Source organism: Aquarana catesbeiana, linkage group LG01 (assembly GCF_042186555.1).
Source record: "Aquarana catesbeiana isolate 2022-GZ linkage group LG01, ASM4218655v1, whole genome shotgun sequence".
Lineage (NCBI taxonomy): Eukaryota > Metazoa > Chordata > Amphibia > Anura > Ranidae > Aquarana > Aquarana catesbeiana.
Window position 1 is genome coordinate 110,925,767 of NC_133324.1, and position 23,939 is coordinate 110,949,705.

The window sequence follows — 23,939 nt, forward strand, 5'->3', positions numbered from 1 at the left end:
TTAAAGGATAAGGTCGTCTTTGGGAACATTTTACATGTTCCTGCTCCTGCAGTTCTCCGCCTGTGGCAGCAGGCCAGGAATCTTCTCCCTGTACCCACTGTCACAATTTTGAAAAGAATGCGGGGCTCTGCCCACATGGCCATATCATGCATTGATTCACAGAGTTCTGTGAATGAATAGATTACAAGTACCAACAGTCTTTGCGGCTGACGGCTTGTAGTTCTCAAACTACGAGGGCGCTAGTTAGCATCCTCATAGTTCATTGAATCTTCCTGGACTGTAGTAACGGTCTGCCCTTATCAAAGGTACAGGGTAGACACAGCTACACAGTCTGCAGGAGCCTGGCATTGCACCCAAGATCTGCTGACCGTGGGTGCAATGCTTTACAGGCCCCTAAGAAAAAAATAGTAAATTCACATTTTCACATTTTTTTTTTTTTCCCTGCATATTGCATTTATTTAAAAAAATGTGAACTTGTCCTTTACTAAACTATCTTCATAATCCTAGATTAATTTGTTGCTAAATGTTATGCATTGAGCCATTTGGCTAGATGTACACTGAAGGCTTCTGATGCCTAGGTAGGTTAACACCCTCCTAACGGCCTTCAGAAGATTGAGAGGGTCAGTGGCCCAAAATCTACAAACTTGCTGGCTCTGGTTATTGTCATTCTCAAAATACTCTGCAAATGTAGTTGTTGAGGTGTAGGAGGATTCCAAAATCATGTGCAGTTCTTAACAAACTATTGCCTCTTCATGAGCTTGTGTTCATCTAAATGCTATTTTTATAGACTGAGTTAGCTCCTGGCTCTTTGTCTTTGATGCTCTAACAGTGAGATCCTCCGCCATTATTCCTGTTTCTTTCTACCTGGGAGTTTGTCTCAACTACTGTCCCTAAACACCCCCACTTCAACCACAGCCACCACCTTTTGTGTATTCTCTATAATGTAAAGGAACTAACTTCAACAGGGAGAATGGCTGCACCACGATGGAGACCCCAAAGATATAACATTCAGAGGGTTTAGCTCTAACATCTGCTAAAACTAAAATAGTGTTTGGTAGACACTTTAAGATTGGCAACTGTTACTTCCTCTCTGCCCACATTTAGCTCAGAAGAAACGTTCACAATAAGATCATGAGGGGAAATTGTTTTTAGGACCTGTCATGTCCTCTTCATGCTTGTGTGGTATTATCTTGTCTCTGATAACATGTAATTGGTGCCTCGTTCTCTTGCAGACCTGCAGCTGTGGCAGAGGGGCGTTCTGTATCCATCTTCTGTTCGTCATGTTACGGGTGTTTCAGCTGGAGCCATCGGACACAATGCTTTGGAGAAAAACCTTAAAGAATTTTGAAGTATGCTAATTCTGCGCACATTGTCTCAAAGAAAATTATTGTATTGTGCCAGCAATTTGTAGTCCTCCCATTCCAGCATCTCTCTCCCCCAGCTAAACAGGAAAGTGATTTTCAGGCTCACAGAGCAGTTTCTAATTGCTTACAGACCATAGAATCACTGTGCAAAATGAGCTTTTTGTTGGGTAAGAATACTATATGGGGCTGTGAGGAAAAATATAAACAAAGAGCTCAAAGAGTTGTCTGTAGTACAGATGTAAAATGGTGATTGTGATCACAATTCTTAAAGTAGTTTTCCATCTGGGGAAAAAAAAAACGAAGCTACTTTAGCATTGAATCCTCAAACGTACGACTTTCGCCTGCCACTTTAAGGTTGGACCTGGTATTGCAGTTTATTTGCTCCAGCTGGCGATCAGAACTTGGACAAATATAGAATTATGTCCAGATTTTGAATGAACAGTCCCATAGATATTTATTTTAGGGTCGGTTCACATCAGCATGGCCTCAAAGTCGCACGTCTTTGAAGCCGACATCCCTGCACGACTTCAACGTGACCTGCAAGCGACGACTAACAGAAGTCGCACTGATTAGAATGGTTTAATTGTCGTTAATGAAGGTGACTTATGCAATTTTGTCACATGACAAGTTGAAGGAGTGTGGATCAGCCATCACTAAATTATTCCTGTGGATGATTAACATTGTTAGTCCTTTAGACAGACTTGTGCAGTTTTATGTAGAATTATTCATCCTACCAGCCTCTGGCAACAGATTTACTGCAAACATTCTGCCAGCCTCAAGAAGAACTAAAGAACTACTTACACAAATTTAAATTTATTAAAAGCAAACTTTTGCAATGACAAAACTTACAATATGTTAACATCATGGCGAATATTTCCTCATTTTATTGGTTGCAAGCAATTTTAGCCCAGTCAGTGACACGTTTATTCATTGAATTGTAAAAAAAATTGATCTGACTGACAATCAAGTTCCTTTATGGTCTTCTAAATTAGGCATATAAAGCTATCATTGGAGAAGCCATGGTGTTTTGCTTGTGTCTATCTAGCAAGGTTACTTTGTGGTATAAGCAAGGAAACTCTGACTTCAGTGTGTAAATGTGCTTTTGCTGAACAAAAATGCTGTACATACAAAACTATTACAATATTAAGAATACAAGACAAACTGCCTAGCAAATAGCCTATGGTCTGTAACAGTAGAAATACACTTAAAAGTTACTTGGCTCCAGTTACTGTGTTTTGTGATCTCCGTTGACAACAAGGCTTCTAGAGATCAGGCACCTTCTTGTTCGCTTATTACAGATAAGAGTCTCTTGTGGTACCCATCACATTCTTCTCCACTAATTCTTCTTAAAAGAGAGTGCAACATTTCAAGAGGTTTTTTTTTAAAACCTTTTTCTTCATGAAGAGCACTTCCAATAGCCTGAAACCTGTTTAACCCCCAGCAGGGAACCCTTGCATGGTCAAATGGCCTCCCTGTTATATGCAATAATCAAATGAACACATCGCATAGAGTTGTGTATTTCCACCCAAAAATGTCTACGTATTAAAACTGAGCAGTTGCCCAAAAGTTGTCAGCAGTCAGAGACAGAAAATGGTTACTGTTGGCATGTAGTGCATCTTTATTTTTTACAGCTTTAGTCTGTTCTCTCTCTATTTTTATTATTGGTGTGTCTCATTACGTATAAAAGAACTTGACTTTTACTTGGAATGTTCGAGTGGGTTTAATAAATAGTGGTTAAAGGGCATTTGTCATGGATCAATAAACCATCTTGCAAGCCCCAGATGGAAGCAGCTATTCTGACCTCCAGGTTGCACTGAATGATATTTCCATGCTGGTGAGGTCACTGAAATGGAGATCTCTACTGGTGTAGAAGCAGTGAGCATCCCAGGATTCAGAGCATGGAAGCTTTCACTTGCAGTTCCTCTTACAGGTATTTTGCTTTCTTTGGGGCAGGTTACCTTGAAATGTTACAAATCCCTGGGGTTCTTTAGTTGTGAATTCCCACATCAAGCACATTCAGGTGTGTAATCTTAAGGCGCTCTCTGTCAGTGGTTCAGAGGTTCCATATAGATTTTTGCTTGTTGAACCCATATTTTAGTATAGCTGTGGACAATACATTGGTAATGTACACAGTTGCCTATATCTTATAGGAACCTGCCAGGTTTCCCAAGTCAGATTAGCTAAGAGGTTTTCGGACTAGTTACTACTGTTTTTATTTGTTCAACCTGCTAAAAGATAGTCACAGCAGTGACTGATCACTCGCTAGATGCATTTCCTCCACCTGACGGCCGTTTTCATGGAACCTCATTTCAGTAATTTTTACTACAAGTTCACAAAATGTGTTCTGAGGCTTATTAGCATTGGAGATGGTAAGCAGTATTTCTGGGATTAATCTTCTCTCTGAAATTGGCATGAATTAAGATTTGCATAATTTACTCCATTTAGATTTTTGATGTGTTTCATGAAGCTTTGATCACATTTCAGTTTCTCATGTCATCTCCAAGTCAGTTTCTGTACCAAGCCTAGTATTTCTTGGCTCTCTTTTCGATAGAATTATGTATCGTCCAAGGCGTCACTTTTTTTGTTGTTTTTTTTTTTCTGTTAGGTTGAAAGTTTGTTCCAGAAATATCACAGTAGACGTAGCTCAAGGATCAAAGCTCCATCTCGTAACACCATCCAGAAGTTTGTATCACGCATGTCAAATTCTCATACATTGTCCTCATCCACCACTTCCACATCTAGCTCAGATACCAGGTTTGTACATGGCAGTGAGCACCACTCTATTGTCTCCTCATTTTAAAGCGTTAAATGCAGCCAGCAATGCTCTTATCTCACGGCATCTGTATAGGGTTTTGGGTCTATTTTATTTCTTTGGTCTTTTTTTTTTTTTTTATATACAAAAACAGTGTTGTGCTAAACCTAAAATTGCTCCTAAAGTGTTGATAGAAAATAGTCCAATTGTAGAAAAAACGCAAACACAAATTTGTTAAATTGCAGATGAATCCTCCACTTCTTGTATATACTGCCACCTCAAGCAATATAGACTCTTCACAGAGAGCCTGGACCCTTTATTATGAAGGGTCAAACAGGCTTTATGTAGTAATCTTTGCAGGGGTCATCAGCTAGAGGTGTGTTCTCAGAACAAATTAAGAACTTTCACCCCACAACAACCAGATTTAACCATGCAAATGAAGAAGACGCCAGATAGTGTAAAATTACAAAAGACTTATTTAATAAAAGGTATTGAACTTACATTTGTTCATATAAAAACCAGCGCTGTATACAACATAGGCGGCCTCCATAAAAACATCTAGATGCTGTAAACAGGAACGCAATTGCAGGAAATGGCTCCTTTAACCGACTGGTTTTGTCATTAAGAGGATTTCTTCTGGGGCATGAGGATTTCTTTTGTATGCAGTCCTTTTTTTATTTATACCTACTACTGATAGGAAATCTTTCAAGAGTTGTTTGACTTTAGACTGTTTTTCTGATTGAAGCTCTGTATGGCTTCAGCATGGGCCAACCACTCGCATTTACACTACTGCAGCCACAAATAAGGTTGCACTGATAAACAGTGTTTTAGGCTGGCCATACACAATGCAAATTTCTTTACTGCAGCCACAGGTTGCAGGGAAGAAATTTTCTTGATTCCCCCATCAACACAGACTGTTTTGATACAGAAATCACTCCTGCTGACCCATTGTCTTCTCCCCCGCCAGGAGAAGACGCTGATACCAGCCACTATAGATAATTGCAAGTAAAACCTGGCAGGCTAGATCAACTTGGTACATTAAGCTTGCCTGTACATGGTTCGAATCTCAGCCGATACCTGCTAAACCGGCAGAGATTTGAATGGTGTAGATAGCACACCTGGATTCGGGGATCCTTTGCCATTCCTCCTTGCAGATCTTCTCCAGTTCTGTCAGGTTGGATGGTAAACGTTGGACAGCCATTTTTAGGTCTCTCCAGAGATGCTCAATTGGGTTTAAGTCGGGGCTCTGGCTGGGCCATTCAAGAACAGTCACGGAGTTGTTGTGAAGCCACTTCTTTGTTATTTTAGCTGTGTGCTTAGGGTCATTGTCTTGTTGGAAGATAAACCCTTGGCCCAGTCTGAGGTCCTGAGCACTCTGGAGAAGGTTTTCGTCCAGGATATCCCTGTACTTGGCCGCATTCATCTTTCCCTTGATTGCAACCAGTCGTCCTGTCCCTGCAGCTGAAAAACACCCCCACAGCATGATGCTGCCACCACCATGCTTCACTGTTGGGACTGTATTGGACAGGTGATGAGCAGTGGCTGGTTTTCTCCACACATACCGCTTAGAATTAAGGCCAAAAAGTTCTATCTTGGTCTCATCAGACCAAAGAATCTTTGTTCTCACCATCTTGAAGTCCTTCAGGTGTTTTTTTTTTTTAGCAAACTTCATGCGGGGTTTCATGTGTCTTGCACTAAGGAGAGGCTTCCATCGGGCCACTCTGCCATAAAGCCCCGACTGGTGGAGGGCTGCAGTGATGATTGACCTTCTACAACTTTCTCCCATCTCCCGACTGCTTCTCTGGAGCTCAGCCACAGTGATCTTTGGGTTCTTCTTTACCTCTCTCACCAAGGCTCTTCTCCCCCGATAGCTCAGTTTGGCCGGACGACCAGCTCTAGGAAGGGTTCTGGTCCTTCCAAACGTCTTCCATTTAAAGATTATAGAGGCCACTGTGCTCTTAAGAACCTTAAGTGCAGCAGAATTTTTTTTTTTAACCTTGGCCAGATCCGTGCCTTGTCACAATTCTGTCTCTGAGCTCTTCAGGCAGTTCCTTTTGACCTCACGATTCTCATTCGCTCTGACATGCACTGTGAGCTGTAAGGTCTTATATAGACAGGCGTGTGGCTTTCCTAATCGAGTCCAATCAGTATAATCAAACACAGCTGGACTCAAATGAAGGTGTAGAACCATCTCAAGGATGATCAGAAGAAATGGACAACACCTGAGTTAAATATGAGTGTCACAGCAAATGGTCTGAATACTTAGGCCCATGTGATATTTCAGTTTTTCTTTTTTAATCTTCAAAAATGTCAACAATTCTGTGTTTTTCTGTCAATATGGGGTGCTAAATGATTTTAGCAAATGGCTGCAATATAACAGAGTGAAAAATTTAAGGGGGTCTGAATACTTTCCGTCCCCACTGTGTGCATGTATATATGTATAGATAGATAGAGATATCTGTCTGTCTGTACTGCAAAAGTGCTAATATTAAGCATACTATTAGGAAAGATTAGCTCAACAGTCTTTTCACATATTTAATGAAGGGGTAGGACCTAGTTGAGTTGGCTTCTGTAGAGAAAAGTCAGGCCTCTAGGTCCTCAGGACTGGATGGACAAAAATAAAAATCCTTCAGCACATAAAAATGCTCCTTGTGTATTGCAGTTAAACTTTAATGTTGGCAGCCAGAAAAAGTGAAATTTTCCTTACATTCTTGGGCCCCTTTCCCACGTGTGTACTATTAGAGCCCTCTGGTGCTCTGTTTTTTGGAATAATGTAAGAGATGAGTTACAGAGGAGTGTGTGACCAATGTGTGTTTTTTAATCCACAGCATAAAAGATGAAGATGAACAAATGTGTCCCATCTGCCTGCTGGGAATGCTGGATGAGGAGAGCCTGACTGTATGTGAAGAAGGCTGCAGAAACAAGCTACACCACCACTGCATGTCAATCTGTACGTCACCCACTCTTCTGCATGTCACTGTAGCACAGGCCTGGACTACACTGTCTTCCCTTCTGCATCCCTTAGACTTTTTAGATATGTGGTGGAAATAGGCACTGCTTGATTCACATGGCAGATATAGGTTTGTCACTCACAAATGCATTAAATGGGGCTTCTAACCTCTTGCAGCTCTTAAATCTGATCTCCAGGTTTTAGTGGAAGTTTAAATTGTTTTTTTGGACCACTCTCACCCAAACAAATTATTAGCTTAACTAACAGTTGCACTGTATGGGAATGCTGTATAGAACTGTATGTAGCATCAGTTACATAAAGTATATAGCACTGTATTCCAGTTGTGGCATGGAACATCTTGTCCCACTCCCAGAACTAAACCCTAGTGCTGCTTAGTCATTCACCGGGAACTTTTGTATCCCCTGCCTGCACATGGCTAAGGAGTGCTCAGCCCAACTATGTTTTGTTCCGGGAGTGAGATGAGAAGTTCCCATTCCACTGCCGGAACACAGGGATGTATACTGTAAGTAGCTGAGGCTGCATACAGTTTATACAGCGAACACAGCCGCTTCAACTGTTAGAAGTAAATGGTTATTTTTTACCAGCTTGGTCCAAATGAACAATTTAAAGCTAAAAATCAGCTTTAAAGTGGAAGGCAAGTCAAAACTTCACTAAGCTTGTATCGACTCCCACCCCCATTTTTAGCTTTTTTTTTTTTTTTTTTTATATCCTGTAAAAGGTTAAGATGTCCATACTTGTCTATTCTCCGGTATGTTTTTATGCGAGCGGCTTAAAGCGGAGTTCCACCCAAGAGTGTAACTTCCGCTTTAAGCACGCCTCGCCCCCTTACATGCCACATGTGTGTGTGTTGTGTTTTTCTGGGTTTTTTTTTGGGGGGGGGTACCTGGTCTTGACAGGTGCTTCCTGTCCCACTTCCTTCTTCTGTCGCTTGGCCCCCAAGGCGGCCCCTCCCTCTCTGCAATCTTCTGGGACACATCACTAAGAGAGCACAGCGCGATTGTGAAGCCACAAGCTATCACCGCTAGGTGCTCACAGTAGTAATGACGGCTGAGAGGAGCGAGACTTTGGGCGGCCGCATCGCTGGATCGTGGGACAGGCGTAGCTTTTAAAAGTCAGCAGCTACACTTTTTGTAGCTGCTGACTTTTAATAAACGTACAAGACTGTGGAACTCCGCTTTAAGTGTAGAGCCCCATAGTAAGCCTATGGGTAATGTCCTCGCCCAGGCTCTGCAGTCATTGGTGGTGATCTCTCTTCTACACTGAAGTCTGCGCTGGAGAGATCATGTGACCGAACCGGAGCGACTTCAGTATTGACAGCTTTCCTTTTACAGGGTAGATGGGCTTAAAATGGGGGCTGGAACAGGTTTAAAGGCATTGTAAAGGCCCCATCTCTTTCCAGCGATGTCTCTCGGCCATCCAGGACTCTCCCTCCTGACTGGCTGAGACACAGCAGCGGTGCCATTGGCTCCTGCTACTGTCAATCGGTCAGCCAATAAGGAGAGAGGGGGTAGCTCTGTGTCTGAATGGTCACACAGACCTGCGGCTTGGGTGTCCCCATAGCAAGCAGCGAAGGGGGGACCCGAGAAGAGGTTGATCTGGGCTGCTTTGTGCAAAACCACTGCAATGGAGCAGGTAAGTATAACATGTTTATTTTAATTTCTTTTTAAAGTAACAAACAAGACTTTACAATTAAGCTTAGATTTTAACTTGCCTTACACTTTGTCAGTTTGCTGACTTCTGAAATCTCATTGACAACCTACCATTATCTTTATAATCTTTGTTAGAGTTGAATGTGAAAGTTAGCAGACTCTCTAAAGTGAGGGATGGCATGTGTTTGCTAGAGGTGGACATACTAGAAGGTTCAAATTGGTCTAGAAGAAAAACCTGGCAAATGTAATTGTCTCAAGTTTCAACTATTTTGCATAAAAGCAAACGAGTGGAAGCCCAATTTGTGCTTTCTGGTATTCGCAAAGTGATGGCAAATACAAAAAAAAAAACTCACTTTAAAAGATGACACTTGCTGTGAATTTCTTTACAAAATTTGTTCTCCTGGCTCCCACCAGAGCCGGACATGTCACTAAGTAGATGTAATTGCATTGGTCCAGTAATCTCTGCTACAAGGGAAAGTTAAGGCTCAGGAATAGCTGATAACTTTTTTTTTTTTTTTTTTTTTTTTTTTTTCTTTCTGAATACCATTCCTCTAAGATCTTTCAGCAGAGGATAGAAATCAAAGGAAGTGCAAGAGTGCAGGAACCCATAAAATCTGGATTTCCGTTTACTGAGGTCAAATGACTGTTGAAATTGTGGCAATACTGCCATCTTGTGGCTGCAAACATTTTAGTATTTCTGTCCTGTGTTGACTTGTAATGGTTATACACATTCTTTAGCTAATTAATGTATTAAAATTAGTGTAAAATTTTTTTCCCCCCTGAAATTTCAGGGTGACCAGTGTAAGGTTAGCTTGAGAGACTTTAGGAGTCCCAATGCACTCACACCACAATACACGTCTTACAGCTGTGTATATATGGAAATATTTACTTCTTGTGTTGCCAAAACAGAATTGGCGTAAAAACTGGACTGGTTGACAATAGGGTTGTTTACCTGGCCAGGTGACAATGTCAGATTTAGAGGGAAATTTTTGTAAATGTTCTCACAAAGTTTCTGTATTCTAAAATTAATACACTTCACCCCAAGGCTTGCACATGCTAAATGCAGCTATCCTGTGCATTGTTAATGGTACATGAAGCCTGATTAATGACAAGTGTTTTTGTTGCCCAGAGCATATCCAGTCTTTTTTTTTTTTTTTTTTTTTTTTCTTTTTAGACATTCTCTTGGAAAATGACAGAAGTCAGGTGGTTGCTCTATGCAGTTAGCACTTTATACAGAAGACCTATTTTTTGTTGACTTTAAAGTGTATTTCCATTGAATTGGTTTCCATTGTTTTAGGGGCAGAGGAGTGTCGGAGAAATAGGGAGCCTCTCATTTGTCCCCTCTGTCGTTCAAAATGGAGAACGCAGGACTTCTACAGGTCAGTGTTCAGGAACCGTGTCTGTCTCTGCGGTCAATGGAGTATGTGTTCTAGTTTTTAATTTAAAGCTCAACCCCTGCCATTTTTTTTCTAGCTTTGGTTAGAGTTGGTTAAGTTTTTTTATTGTCTGTGTCCCACTGGGGAGTTTTTCCTTAACTTTCCAATTCCAGAGACTTTAGTTTAGATTAGGGCAAATCCTTCCCAGTGAGGACACAGATGGCAATAAAAACCTGACAGGTTCGAACTACCCTTTGGTTAGCATGAGGTTTTAAAGAATAACAACTTTTTTTTTTTTTTTTTTTTTTCCATATTAGAGTTAGGAAGGGTTATCTTCCTTCCTTCCTTCCTTCCTTCCTTCCTTCCTTCCTTCCTTCCTTCCTTCCTTCCTTCCTTCCTTCCTTCCTTCCTTCCTTCCTTCCTTCCTTCCTTCCTTCCTTCCTTCCTTCCTTCCTTCCTTCCTTCCTTCCTTCCTTCCTTCCTTCCTTCCTTCCTTCCTTCCTTCCTTCCCCTCCCGGGAGTTCCTTGGAGACCCCCCCCCAGGTCACCAGAACGAGGGTCCCCATTGGAAGATTTCCCCTCTATTACTTTTCTGGGGGCAACCTAAAATATGGGATTTTCGTTTACTTTCACTTTCAATGATGGTAAACTGGACAAATAGGGTGAGTCGCCTTATTGGGGGCACAGACTGCAATATAAGCTGACAAGCATTCTAATCCCTCTCCACTCTATCCAAAATTTAAAAAATGTTTTACCTTTTTAATAATGTAGGATAAAATAAGATACTGCCTTATAAAAAAAGAAGCTAAGGGTTTGTTTTTTGTTTTTTTTTTTTGTTTTTGTTTTTCTAGCCATGAAATGTCAACTCCTGTCGATTCTCCACCTCCTGTTCTGCGGGCTGCTCAGCAGCAATCTCTTCAACAGCAGCAGCCTACAGCTGGGTCCCAAAGAAGGTCACAGGATTCTGATTTAAACCTGACTCATTATGGGGTTCAACAGATTCCCCCCTCCTACAAAAGCATGGCTGAGCCATGGATTCAGGTAAGAGAGTGTAACTTGGATATTACTTTCATTGCTTATAAAATGATTGTCACATATCTGCAGCAGCTCTTAATTCCTTGCTGTTACAGTTCTGACACTTCTGTGTGGTGTCAAGAGCTTGGCTCTACCTCCTGCGCCATTCTTCCGCACACACATTCCTATTCGCCCATCACTGATGGGTACCTCCAAAAGCTAATGGGAACTTTCAGGAGACAGTGAGGGGTGGGCAAGCTTCATTATTATCAGGAAGTGCAGAAGCTTTGCCTGTCAGATTGATTTGAGGTTAAGGGAAAATGCTGCAGGTAAGTGCAGATACGTTTGCTTGACCTTTTATCTTGCATTGAGCATCTTCAAATTTTAAGGCCTAGGTTTCCTTAGCCTCTCCCAACATTTTAGCAAATACTGCTGCGCAACCACTGTGACAATAATATATAAAGACCATCATAATTTTCATAAAATTAAAAAATGTAACTACCAAAATGAACTCGCGTGTAAATGTGCACAATACTGGTGCATAGCAGATATATAACATTCACCATTCCAGGATACACCACTGGAGGCAAACTACACTGAGGCTGCAATCTGTAGTGATATTTGCCAGAAACCAAGCCTTTTGAAAAACTCTCCCCTTAAGTGGAGTGTGGTTAATGCTGCCATTGGCACTCAGCGACTTGATCTTCTGCCCTGTTTCCTGTATCCTTGTGTGTCACCGGCTCGGCCACTTATGAGTTACGCCACAGGTACGGGGCTTCATCAGAGGGATTGGCTATCTTAAAGGGAACAGATTTAAAATATCTGTTTCTGCTGAATGTCCCTACAACCTGCAGCCTCTCCCAAGATTTTATTTTTGTCTGCCTCTATTTGTCTGCCTCTATTTGTCTGCCTCTATTTGTCTGCCTCTATTTGTCTGCCTCTATTTGTCTGCCTCTATTTGTCTGCCTCTATTTGTCTGCCTCCATTTGTCTGCCTCCATTTGTCTGCCTCCATTTGTCTGCCTCCATTTGTCTGCCTCCATTTGTCTGCCTCCATTTGTCTGCCTCCATTTGTCTGCCTCCATTTGTCTGCCTCCATTTGTCTGCCTCCATTTGTCTGCCTCCATTTGTCTGCCTCCATTTGTCTGCCTCCATTTGTCTGCCTCCATTTGTCTGCCTCTATTTGTCTTGATGACTATTGTCACAGAGACAAAGTCTGTATAGTGCCTAAAGATAATTGTGGCATCAGGATTTAGGACAATTGGACAGGTAAGTCCGCATAATCTACAGTTCCCAGAGTCTGTCTATGCTGTGGTACCAATGGGAATCTGTAGTTTATGTAATGAGACTTACACAAGAAAATGTTACTTTTGCACAACCAGTGTTTAGCTTTGAATTAAAGACCGGGCCTTGTGATTTGAAGGATAAAGTGCTACTAAAACCAGTTATGTTGACCTGTTCATTCGTTTTTTGTTTTTTTTCCTTCTGCAGGTCTTTGGAATGGAATTGGTAGGCTGCTTGTTTTCTCGCAACTGGAATATCCGAGAAATGGCCCTGCGACGACTCTCACACGATGTCAGTGGGGCCCTGCTGTTGGCTAATGGTGAAAGCACTGGAAATTCTGGCACTGGCGGCACTCCTAGCAGTTCCACCCCACACTCTGCCAGTGGCTCATCTCAGTCCAGTATCTCAGGGGATGTTGTTGTAGAGGCCTGCTGTAGTGTACTGTCAATGGTGTGTGCTGACCCGGTCTACAAAGTCTACGTTGCTGCTTTAGTAAGTTGGCTTAAAACTGTTTTTATTTATGATGACTGAATTCATGTACTTCTAAGATTCAGTGGCAATGTACCTAAACGTATTTATATTGAAAATGTGTCTGTAAAATGGTGAAAGATCTTCTGTATTGGACAAGACTGAATTCCTCTACTTTTTTTGATTGGCTGCCTCAAATGTTTAGTGGTTGAACCTGTTAGTCACAGAACAGAAACATGTAAAGAAGGTTTGGTTTTCAGATCATTGGAGAATTTTTTTTATTTGTTTGAATTTTCTGTCTCATCCATTTAAATTTTCCTTTGTTTTATTATGCTCTCAGAAAACGTTACGAGCCATGCTGGTGTACACTCCATGTCATACAACCGCTGAAAGGAAAAAACTGCAACGGCTTCTCAACCCTGTTGTGGAGACCATCCTGGTCAAATGTGCCGATGCGAACAGGTAATCTAAAGGAAGAACTGTATAACTGTACATGAACTGCTATTTCTGACAGACCTCTCATTGAAACCCTTTGTTGCTTCTTGCAGCCGGACAAGTCAGCTTTCTGTGTCAACATTGCTGGAGCTATGCAAAGGTCAAGCAGGAGAGTTGGCTGTGGGGAGAGAGATCCTTAAATCTGGTTAGTACCACCTTCAATTATCAATACATGTGCAGTTTGGGCTGCAAAAGGTTTCTCCCATTTGCCAGTACCCACATTAATTTGCAATACCTGGCCCAGTGATGCCTTGAGTATATTCTCCACAGTTTATGTAGTTGTGTTTGCTGCTATTCTGTTATGTATACAAACCCGTTGCTGAATGAGTAAGAGAGGGGATACACCAACTAACAGACCATAAAAAAAAAAAAAAAAACAATTCACCCTAACCCCCTAGTTTTTGGAATTTATTTTCTGATCAAGTATACAGTATATCCAGAGTTTTTAAAAGGCAAACTCTAAACGATTTCATTTTTGGGTGGCACGACTTACCCACCAGCTCGTATCTGGTATAGAATCCAGTGAAATTTCTCTACGCTAGTTTTATGCCTTGGTCCCATCTATCAGAGAGACTGAGGACATGAGACTATCTGTTAGGTTTGTAGTGGCTGTGGCAGTCGATTTTAGGACTAGGAATTCTGCTGTAGACATTTCAAAAGTAGCCACATGTAATTCATATTGCCATCATACCCTTTAAAAGATATTGTCTTTTTGGGAAAAATTGGTTTTAATTTTGTGAATAACTGCTCTTTTCCATCAGTTGACAATTAATGGTTCGCGTTTTTTTTTTTTTTTTTGCAGACTTTATTAAGATATTTAGCGGGGGACATATGAGGTCAGTGGCTGGTGAGGCACTGGCTAGTATCAGAGCCCGATACACACAGGTTACATATGCTGCGAATGTTAGAGCAAGAGCAATAATTCTAGCAATAGACCTCCTCTGTAACTCTAAACTTGTAACCTGTAACAAAAAATGTAAAGCGTCGCCTATAGAGATTTTTACGTACCGAAGTTTGGCGCCATTCCACAAGTGTGCGCAATTTTCGGTATCTATTTACTTGGCGTAACATCATCTTTTCACATTATATAAAATAATCGGACTAACTTTAGTGTGGGGTTTTTTTTTTTGTTTTTTTTTCTTTTATTCATGAAACTTTTCTCTAAAAAATTGCTTTTGAAAAATTGCGCATATACCGTGTAACATAAAAAGGTGCAACGGCCACCATTTTATTCCCTAGGGTGTCTGCTAAAAAATATGTAATATTTGGGGGTTCTGAGTAATTTTCTCGCAAAAAAAGATGATCTTTTACATGTAGGAGAAAAGTGTCAGAATTGGCCTGGGTGGCAAGTGGTTAATTACCATAAGTAAGTAATATACAAATCATTATTATATATTGTGTTTAAGGTAATTTTTTACTATTTTCAAAAACTGTACTCCAGCAGGTGGCCTAACGGACAAATTACTGAAGTTTGAAGTTATAACTCTACACCAGTAACTTCACAGTAAATAGATAATAAAATATGGTATAATATGTGATTTGGCATGATTAAAATAGTACATTTTCAGCAGCAGATTCTCATTCTTCCTCTTAACTCTGTGAGAAAAACATGGGATTATGGGTAAATCTTGTACCCAGAAACCAATGCTTTTCCTTTTAGTTAAGAGGTCTGAGCTGTAGGGGAGCATTTTGTCTTTTTAGACACATGCCCCTTCTTCGACACGCAGTCAGAGGGCAGCCTCCACTGCAGCGTTTTTATTGGACAGCTTGTTCCAATGGTGCTTTACCATTGGTACAAGGCTTCAAGCTGTCCATTGTGCTCAGTGCCTCTGATAGTAAGTGGGAGGCACTGTGAGTTCATCCTCTCAGTCTGCTGCAAACAGAGTGTGACAGCTTGTATTTAAACTGGCCGCTCTGTAAGTAGCTTCTGACAGGCTGCACAAGAAGCCCTGTATCTCCGGAACGATAGGTGGCAGGAGCCCCAAATTTTGACCAGTGGTGGTGTTAGGTCTTCAGCTACTGTGACTCCGAGTCACTGAGCTATGACCCTCAAAGCTCGATCGTGTTTATTTTGTTTAATGTTCATGGCTCTGCTCTGCCTCACCTGCCTCCCCTGACTGTACGTCCCTGCTATATAGATTAGAGAGAAAATGTAGATTTATAGTACAAAACAAAGCCTATAACCTACTTCAAGGCAACCAGTAGCCTCCGCAAATCAATAAATTGTTAGTAGTAAAAATTGTAATAGATAAAATGACAACTTCCAACAGAGGAGAAAAAAGAAACCTTAAAGGAGATAAAAAGGGGGGGCGCTTAGTGCCTCTCTCCACACAAAAAAAAACCTGCCATGAACTAATCGGACATCTTATTAGATGCGATTGTATCAGTAGAATCTATCCAAAGATCCGAGACCTTCTAGAATTTTTTGGGGACGACCCCTTGCTTCATAGATTTATATAATGGGACTGCTGCATCATTTAAGCACATCCATAGATCAATTGTGGGGACTGGGATTTCCACTTTAAAAGGATGGCTTTATGTATGTGCGTAAAACAAGAGCAAAAACCTATCAATGTTTTCAAGGCTCTGGACATAGCCAAAAGGTGAACCAGAGCCAGGATGGAAACATCAACAGATAAGGGTATAGATCTAGAGGTTACAAAATGGTATACACTTGGACACAGCTTCCCAAAAGGACTGGATGACCAGGCATTCCTAGAAGACATGTATAAATATTGCCAGGTCTAATGTTGGCAGGACAATGCCAACATTTAGCAGAGGAGTAAAATATATTTTATGAACAATTTTATATTGTATTAACCGGTCCTGAGTAGAGACCAGTTGTTGCATAGGGTACTCCCATACTTCTTCCCAGTTTTCAGTATCAAACTCTGAAGCCTCACTGCACCAGCAGGACAAAAATGTATCTAGGCCATCATGAAAAGTTGGTAATGGGATCTTATAAATAATTGGAGTTCCATGAGGGAATGCTCACACAATAAAGACTTGATTTCCAGAACAACCAGGGTAACTGGTTGATTGCAAAATTGTGTCTGAAAAGCATGGTGCAGTTAGAGGTATCGAACAGGTACAAATTAGGGAGATTGTATTGCTCTTTCAGAGAATCAAAGGTTTTAAGAGAACCAACCTCACCAACTTGACTAAGGTATTTAATTTCTTTAGAGGCCCAAACATTGGAATCGGGAAAGGAGGAAAATTTCAGCAAGAGTTGGGTTAAACCCATAGGGGTGTGTTATCTAAAATTTTGAGCTTTAATTTTTATTCACATGGTTAGTTTTAGTTCATGTGTTTTTGAGAAAAAGTTTAAGTTCCTTGTCCTACATGTCTCTATAAGTGGCCTTTATCTTATCACTTCTCCAGGTTCTGTTGGTATTGGTGGAGTCGAATATGTCTTGAACTGTATCCTGTCCGCCCAGACAGAGTCTAACAACTGGCAAGCGCTTTTGGGCCGCTTATGTCTCATTGACCGGCTCTTGTTGGAGTTTCCTGCTGAATTTTACCCCCACATCATCAGTGGAGATGTCTTGCAGGCTGATGCAGCAGTAGAAAGGTATCAGGAATCTAGTTATGAGTATAGTCCAATTGCACTTCACACTAAACTGTCTTTGAGTGTAAATTACAATGCTGTGAAAGATGTGTGCGATGGATGTAAACAAGGGGTCCTCAAACTTTTTAAATAAAGGGGCCAGTTCACGGTTTAGACCTCAAGGGGGCAGGACTGTGTTCAGTGGGAGTAAAAACTCCTCCAAGGTCAGTGAAAATAAACAATTGTTGGTATCTGTGGAAGAAAGTCTGTATGTAGAGCTGTCGCATCATCAGAAGTAGTTGTGGGCAAATCATATAACAATATCTGCCCAAGGAAGGGGTCCTCAGTGTCCCTGAAACTGCCCTTTTTATTGTGATAAATGGTTTGCTTCTGTAAGGACAGAAGTTTTTTTTTGTCTTAAAACGGATGTCCGCCCACCCCTGCAAAAATTAAAAGCCAGCCCCTACACATACTGCAGCTGCTGACTTTTAATAATAGGACACTTACCTGTCCTGGAGTCCAGCGATGTCGGCACCGCAGCGGTTTCCATCAGCTATCGGGTGCTGCCGCCGCCATTGCTGGTAAGGGAATCCGGTGGTGAAGCATTACGGCTTCACGCCGGGTCCCTACTGCACATACGTGAGGCACCTCTGCGTTCTCCTGCTGGCCCGGTGGTAGGGGAAGGAAAGGTGTCAAATGTGGCACCGGAAAGGAGGGGGGGGACAAATGAGCGTAAGTTCCACTGGGTGGAACGCCGCTTTAATGCATTAGGATAAAAAGCCTTCTGTGTGCAGCAGCCCCCCTAATAGTTACCTGAGGTCCTTCCCTGTGCAGCGATGTCGACGAGTGTCTCAGCCTTCCAAGATTCTCCCTCCTGATTGGCTGACACAACAGCAATGCTATTGGCTGCTGCTGCTGTCAATCAGTCGGCTAGCCAATCAGGAGAGAGGGGGTGGGGCTCTGTGTCTGAATGGACGCACAGAGCTGTGACTCTGCTCGGGTGCCCCCAGAGCAAGCTGCTTGCTCTGGGGGCACTGAACAGGGGGGGAAGGGGCCAGGAGCACAGAAGAGGGACCCGAGAAGGGGAGGATCTGGGCTGCTCTGTGCAAATCCATCGCAATGGAGCAGGTAAGTAGAACATGTTTTGTTTCTGAAACAAAACGAGACCTTACAATCACTTTAACTTCTGTTGGTGTGCCAGTAACAGATATATGAGAGAGAGAGAGAGAGAGAGAGAGATTGATTATAATTTTTTTTATATGTTATCTGTCTGTGCACATGCTTTTTGCTGAGCAGTGCTACAAAGTGTTTTATATCACCTTTAGTATATAGTTCCTTCATGTAGTGTCTAACACAGGTCTAGCAATATACAAGTGCTTGTTCATCTGCAATACACATTCCTCACAATAAAGTTAGTTGCTGGAAGGACATCAATCATTGTCATAGTGGATGCTCTCTGAAGCACTTTTTTTCAAAGCAAATATTATGGCTCAGAACACTTAAAGTGATTGTAATGTTTTTTGTTTTTTTTTTTTTAAATAACAAACATATCATACTTGCCTCCAATGTGCAGCTCGTTTTTGTACAGAGTGGCCCCGAACCTCGTCTTCTAGGGGCCCCCGGTGGCTCTTGCAGCTCCTCCCCACATCAGATAACCCCCTAGGAGAAGCACTCTCCCGAGGGGGTTACCTTGCGGGCGTGCTCCCGAGTCCAGCATTCGGCGTCCATAGCCGCCGAATGTGATTGGGCCCTGCCCCGCCGGCGTCATTGGATTTGATTGACAGCAGCGGGAGCCAATGGCTGTGCTGTTATCTATTCAATCAAGAGCCGAGAACCCCGGGCAGAGAGACAGCGCGTCCCTGCCGGGTCAAGTTCCAGGGCTCAGATAAGTAAAACGGGAGTGCTGGGGGGGCCAGTCACTGCCAGGTGTTTTTTCACTTTAATGCATAGGATACAAAGGTTTACAACCCCTTTAAGGCCTTTTGCGCACAAGATTAAAAAATGCTGAGTTTTTTATCGATGTGAAATGAGTTACATTGTTGTCTATGGCAGGGTTTCTCAACTCCAGTCCTTAAGCACCCCCAACAGGTCATGTTTTGCACAGATGATTTGATCCGTTCCACTGCCTTAATAACTGCCTTAATAATTACCACAGCCGTTTCATCTGAAGGAAATCCTGAAAACGCGACCTGTTGGGGGGTACTTGAGGACTGTAGTTTAGAAACATTGATCTATGGGACATTGCACACAGCTGAGTAAACATCAGTAATACAGCGTTGAGTACAGCAGTAAAACAAAAATCAAAGGTAAAATGGGGCATTTATAAATTTATCCTCGTCGCAGGGCAATGTTTCTTGTCGTGGTAAGGTTAATCTTTCCTAATCAATCCGCATTTAGCATCTTGTGCGTAGGCTGAGTATTATGCTAGAATGTGACACTTTCTTTTCTCTGTAACAGGTATAGAAACTTGTTGTCCTTGCTGAACTTTGCGCTGCAATCCATTGACAATTCCCATTCGATGGTGGGAAAATTATCTCGCAGAGTGTTCCTAAGCGCGGCCAGGATGGTTGCCAGAGTCCCCCACGTGTACGTCAAGCTGTTGGACATGTTGAGCACAACCAGCTCAACGCATTACAGCCGCATGCGGAGACGTTTAATGGCTATTGCTGAAGAAATGGACATTGTGGAGGTGATCCAGCAAGGCCTGGAGGATTCTCAGACTTTTGAACACCGCAGGGAAGCCTTCGTGCAGCCCTCTGCGCCAGCCAACTCTCCAGTTACTTCACAAAGTAATTCCCCAGAACACACTATGCAGCTTTCAGGGATAGTGGGGAATGATCCATGTGTCTCAAAAGCCGCTTCTAGCCCTGAGGACTTGAACGAGGCACTGGAAGCGATCTCCTTAGGGCACACTATGTCCACTGTAACGACTGAGCAACCAAAGCCTGCCATCCCCACTAAACGCAGACCATTAAGTCAATGCTTGAATTCTCCCTCTTCCTCACAACCGCCTAATTCCTTTTTCCAGACCTTACCGTCTCCTTCTTCTGCCCCATCTGTGCCAGCTGGCCCTGTCGCGGATATCCCTAAACCTAAACCTCAGGCATTTACTCCCTGCAAATTGTCATCTGCTTCCCCTCAGACTCAGAGGAAATTTTCTCTTCAAATACAGAAGCACCATTCAGGAAGTAAAGAGCCTGAAAAACTGTCTCCTGTTTTCACTCAAGCTAGGCCACTGCCATCTCATCAGATACACAGGCCAAAGCCATCTCGGCCTACTCCGGGGGACATGGGGAAAGTGGCAGAGTCTCCAAAAGGCAATATGACTCTTGATTTAAACGTTTCTCATGGTGACAATGGTGGCTGTAGCACTAGTGCTGTCATACCTAGTGATGATACTGTTTTTACTCCTGTGGAAGAAAAGGGTCGGCTGGATGTTAATACAGAGCTTAATTCCAGCATGGAGGACCTCTTGGAGGCATCCATGCCTACTTGTGATGGCACTGTCACCTTTAAGTCTGAGGTAGCTGTGCTGTCTCCTGAGAGAGCAGAAATCGATAACACCTACAAAGAGGATGTCAGCCACAATCAGAAGTGCAAAGAGAAAATGGAAGCAGAGGAGGAGGAAGCACTGGCTATCACTCTCGCCATGTCTGCCTCTCAGGATGCTCTGCCAGTCATACCCCAGCTGCAAGTGGAAAATGGGGAGGATATCATCATCATTCAGCAGGATGTAAGTTTGTCTTTTAAGCAGTTTTAAAGTATAGTTTGGAGAAATGTTTTAAAGACACCTGGTCTGCTTTTAAAGAGGATGTTTTAGTCTGGGGGTCCTCGTCCAGGCTAGTTTTCGCAAGTGTCCGGGTTCCCAGTGCCGGCATCTTAACTGTGGGCAGCCAACTGTGCGGCTTTTGGCTTCACAGACAGCTGCACATGCGGGAGCCACACTGTGCTTTGTGAATGGTCCCACAGTCTTCTGGGACCTGTGACGTGTCCCAAAAGACTGCAGGGAGAGAATGTGGAAGGCAATCCAAGCAGAAGTGCCAGTGGGGTACCTTTCATAACCAGGTACCCGCTAGGCCCCCCCCCCCCTTTCAAAATTACATGCCAAGTTAGACGAGGGGTGGAGCTCCTCTTAAAGAAAGCTGATGTTTTCATACTATGTGAATAACATGTTGCTTTTCCCGATTGTTTTTCAATATCTGAGACTGTAAAGTTGACCTGAAAGCTCTCTATCTCCTGTCAAATGTTTCAGATCCCTCACTGAGACTGGTATCTTTTCCTCCAGTGCCTGTCTTCAGGCATCTCATTGGTTGGCACGGGATGACGTAACCTCTGCATATGTGCAGGAATCGGTCATTTCAGCACACAGGGGCCGTGCCAGCGATTTTACGTTGGGCTATGCATGCGCAGCTCAGTTTACATGCTGCAGAAGACTGAGAGCAGACAGGCAGGTGTAATCTATCACTTAAGTGAAGTTGCATGTCTCTTTTGTAAGAATAGCCTGCCTGCTCTGTTGTAGGAGGACTTTAGTTCGGCTTTAAGTTTTTTTTAAAACCATTGGCTTGACATTCTTCATGAAAACGTGTGCTCATGATGACATTGCTAAACTGACACTTGGCTGTGATGGCACACTTCTCGGGATGTGTTCAATCCTGGGGTTCTCCAACAAGAAAAACCTCAGCCCTTTGTGATTGTGCTGAAGATGACCTCCTCATTGGGCAAATTTCTGTTGGCAAATGAGGTTGCCTATCGTTATGATGGGCAAATAGTTTTCCACAAAAAAAACACTCCTGTGCATATCTAACTTTCTAAATATTGGTGGTTTACTTGTCAGAACCGGTGAATATTTGAAGGAACTGAAGGTTCAAACAAAATCTGTTTGGAGCTATGTGCACCTCATACCTGCAACAGTATGAGGTGATAATAATAATTAATATTATTAATAATTAAATGATATCTTTAGAGTGGCATCTTCCAGCATCTGTGATCCCATTGTAAGCAAAAGTGTGGATATGGCAAAATCTCCCCCCCCCCCCCCCCCCCCAAAAAAAAAAAAAAAAATTGGTGGGGTCAATAACCAGTTCTTAGCCTGTGCAAAGCAGCAGGCATGGATGTACAAGTCAAAAAGCTGTCAATTTTGTACCCCCAAATAAGAAATGTATGTCTAGAAATAAAGTTTACTTTTACCTTCCATCAACCCCTGTACAATACATTTCTTCCTAGATGTGGTGCTTAATGGAGTGTGGGATTTGAAAAGAACGCGAACTCCTTCATTCTGCAGCATCAGTCCCATGTCTCCTCTAACACCAAGAACTGAGCGATCACATGACCACTGATCACTCAGTTCTTGGTCTGTTTGGAGCAGGGAGCAGTGACTGTCATGCCAGTCACCACTCTCTGCTCTGCTCTCCCAGCGCTCGCTGGAGTGCCATTATGTGCTGGAGGAGCACGCCAAGAGGCTGAGCCAGCTGCCAGCCAGACATCTGGATATATCCTGACATTGTCGGGATCCTTCCAGATCCTGAAGAAGTTCTGTGACCTCAGGTGACAGCGTGCCTTAGTTGAATGGCACAGCAGCAAGTGCTGACAGTTGTCTCTGCATTGATGGTGCATGTGTGCTCCTTTAGCGCTGATTTTACACCAATTTAATGTACTTGATATACAGTACCCGTTAGTGGTAGTTCATGGAGTCAGCATTTGGGGACAACATTTTTAGATATGTAATCTGTTAATTTACTAGGAACTAGTGATATCCTTTGTGTGCGGGACAGATTTATCGTTCATTTCTGGCCACGTTACCTACCTACCAGCCCAAGTAGTTTAATCAAACGCCTCTGTATAAGGATTGTGCCAATAACATGCTGATCTTTACTTTTAGACTCCAGAGACCCTCCCTGGACATACCAAAGCAAAAAATCACTATCGGGAAGAGGCTGAATGGCTTAAAGGCCAACAGATTGGTTTGGGAGCTTTTTCTTCCTGCTATCAAGCTCAGGATGTTGGAACTGGCACCTTAATGGCCGTCAAACAGGTGAGAGAATGTAATGAACAAGAATAAGGGGGATTAAGTTATGTATACCGCTTATCTGCAGTCTGATGTTCACAAATTAAGTGACTAATCAAACTGATTACAAACCTAAAAAAAAAAAAACTTGCTACCATTTCTTTACCTTTTATACAGTTCCCACAGCTTAATAGTCTATAGGAGTCTTCTTACACCTAGGCACTAGTTGGTGCCCCTTGCCTTTTTAGAAGTTCTTGTAAAACCGCCAAACCTAAAAATTCTGTTATGCAAAAAAGCACAATGTATTCTTGGGGTGGGGATTAAAACATGTTCAATCCCCCTTTTTCCCACCCCTCAGTCACAAATGTAAACTAGGCATATAGCAGCTGGGTGCGGGGTTGGGGTTTTAAACTTCAAAACGGGTTTACATTTAAGACAAAGAATCACCAACCGTAGAGATGATTCTTTCCCCCTTTTAATGCATTTAAAAATCTAATTAAAAAAGGAGCAGTTTTCTTTAGCACGCCAGTCAGGTTCCCTCCATACGATTTAAAGATGGGACCCTATTGGTTGTTATTGGCAATCGTTCTTTGTGTGCGTCAAATTTTCATGAATTCACCCTGTAATTTGCTCAAGTAAAGATCCCAGAAAACCATGGTCACAATCAAAGATTGATCAGTAGTAGCTTCATCATTTTCCTGGTTTGGTTATTGATCAGTAATGTTTTTGTGTTGGTATACACACATTTCTGTGATTTATAGCATGTACCGTGCAGTAATCGTTCTCTGCTCCATGTTAGGTGACCTATGTGAGGAACACATCCACTGAGCAGGGAGAGGTGGTGGAGGCTCTACGGGAGGAGATCAGGATGATGAATCACCTTAGTCACCCAAATATCATAAGGATGTTGGGGGCAACCTGTGAGAAGAACAACTACAATCTGTTTGTGGAGTGGATGGCAGGTAACCGCAAAAACCTTCCTTTTTTGTGTGTGAAATTTGTATTGGGCTGTTTTC

At 42.5% G+C, this 23,939-nt stretch overlaps 1 protein-coding gene across 4 annotated transcripts in view; it reads left to right on the top strand.

Moving 5' to 3' along the window:
• The window catches only part of MAP3K1 (mitogen-activated protein kinase kinase kinase 1), a 115,207-nt gene that overhangs the window by 81,387 nt on the left and 9,881 nt on the right, over positions 1–23,939 (top strand). For all 4 annotated transcript variants that reach the window (XM_073622911.1, XM_073622936.1, XM_073622918.1 and 1 more), the window contains exons 5-16: positions 1,233–1,349; positions 3,970–4,118; positions 6,945–7,066; positions 10,034–10,115; positions 10,964–11,153; positions 12,617–12,901; positions 13,218–13,339; positions 13,426–13,517; positions 16,754–16,943; positions 19,377–20,652; positions 22,798–22,950; positions 23,723–23,885. In XM_073622911.1, the coding sequence (XP_073479012.1) occupies positions 1,233–1,349; positions 3,970–4,118; positions 6,945–7,066; positions 10,034–10,115; positions 10,964–11,153; positions 12,617–12,901; positions 13,218–13,339; positions 13,426–13,517; positions 16,754–16,943; positions 19,377–20,652; positions 22,798–22,950; positions 23,723–23,885 (2,941 nt within the window). The remainder of the gene's footprint in view (positions 1–1,232; positions 1,350–3,969; positions 4,119–6,944; positions 7,067–10,033; positions 10,116–10,963; positions 11,154–12,616; positions 12,902–13,217; positions 13,340–13,425; positions 13,518–16,753; positions 16,944–19,376; positions 20,653–22,797; positions 22,951–23,722; positions 23,886–23,939) is intronic.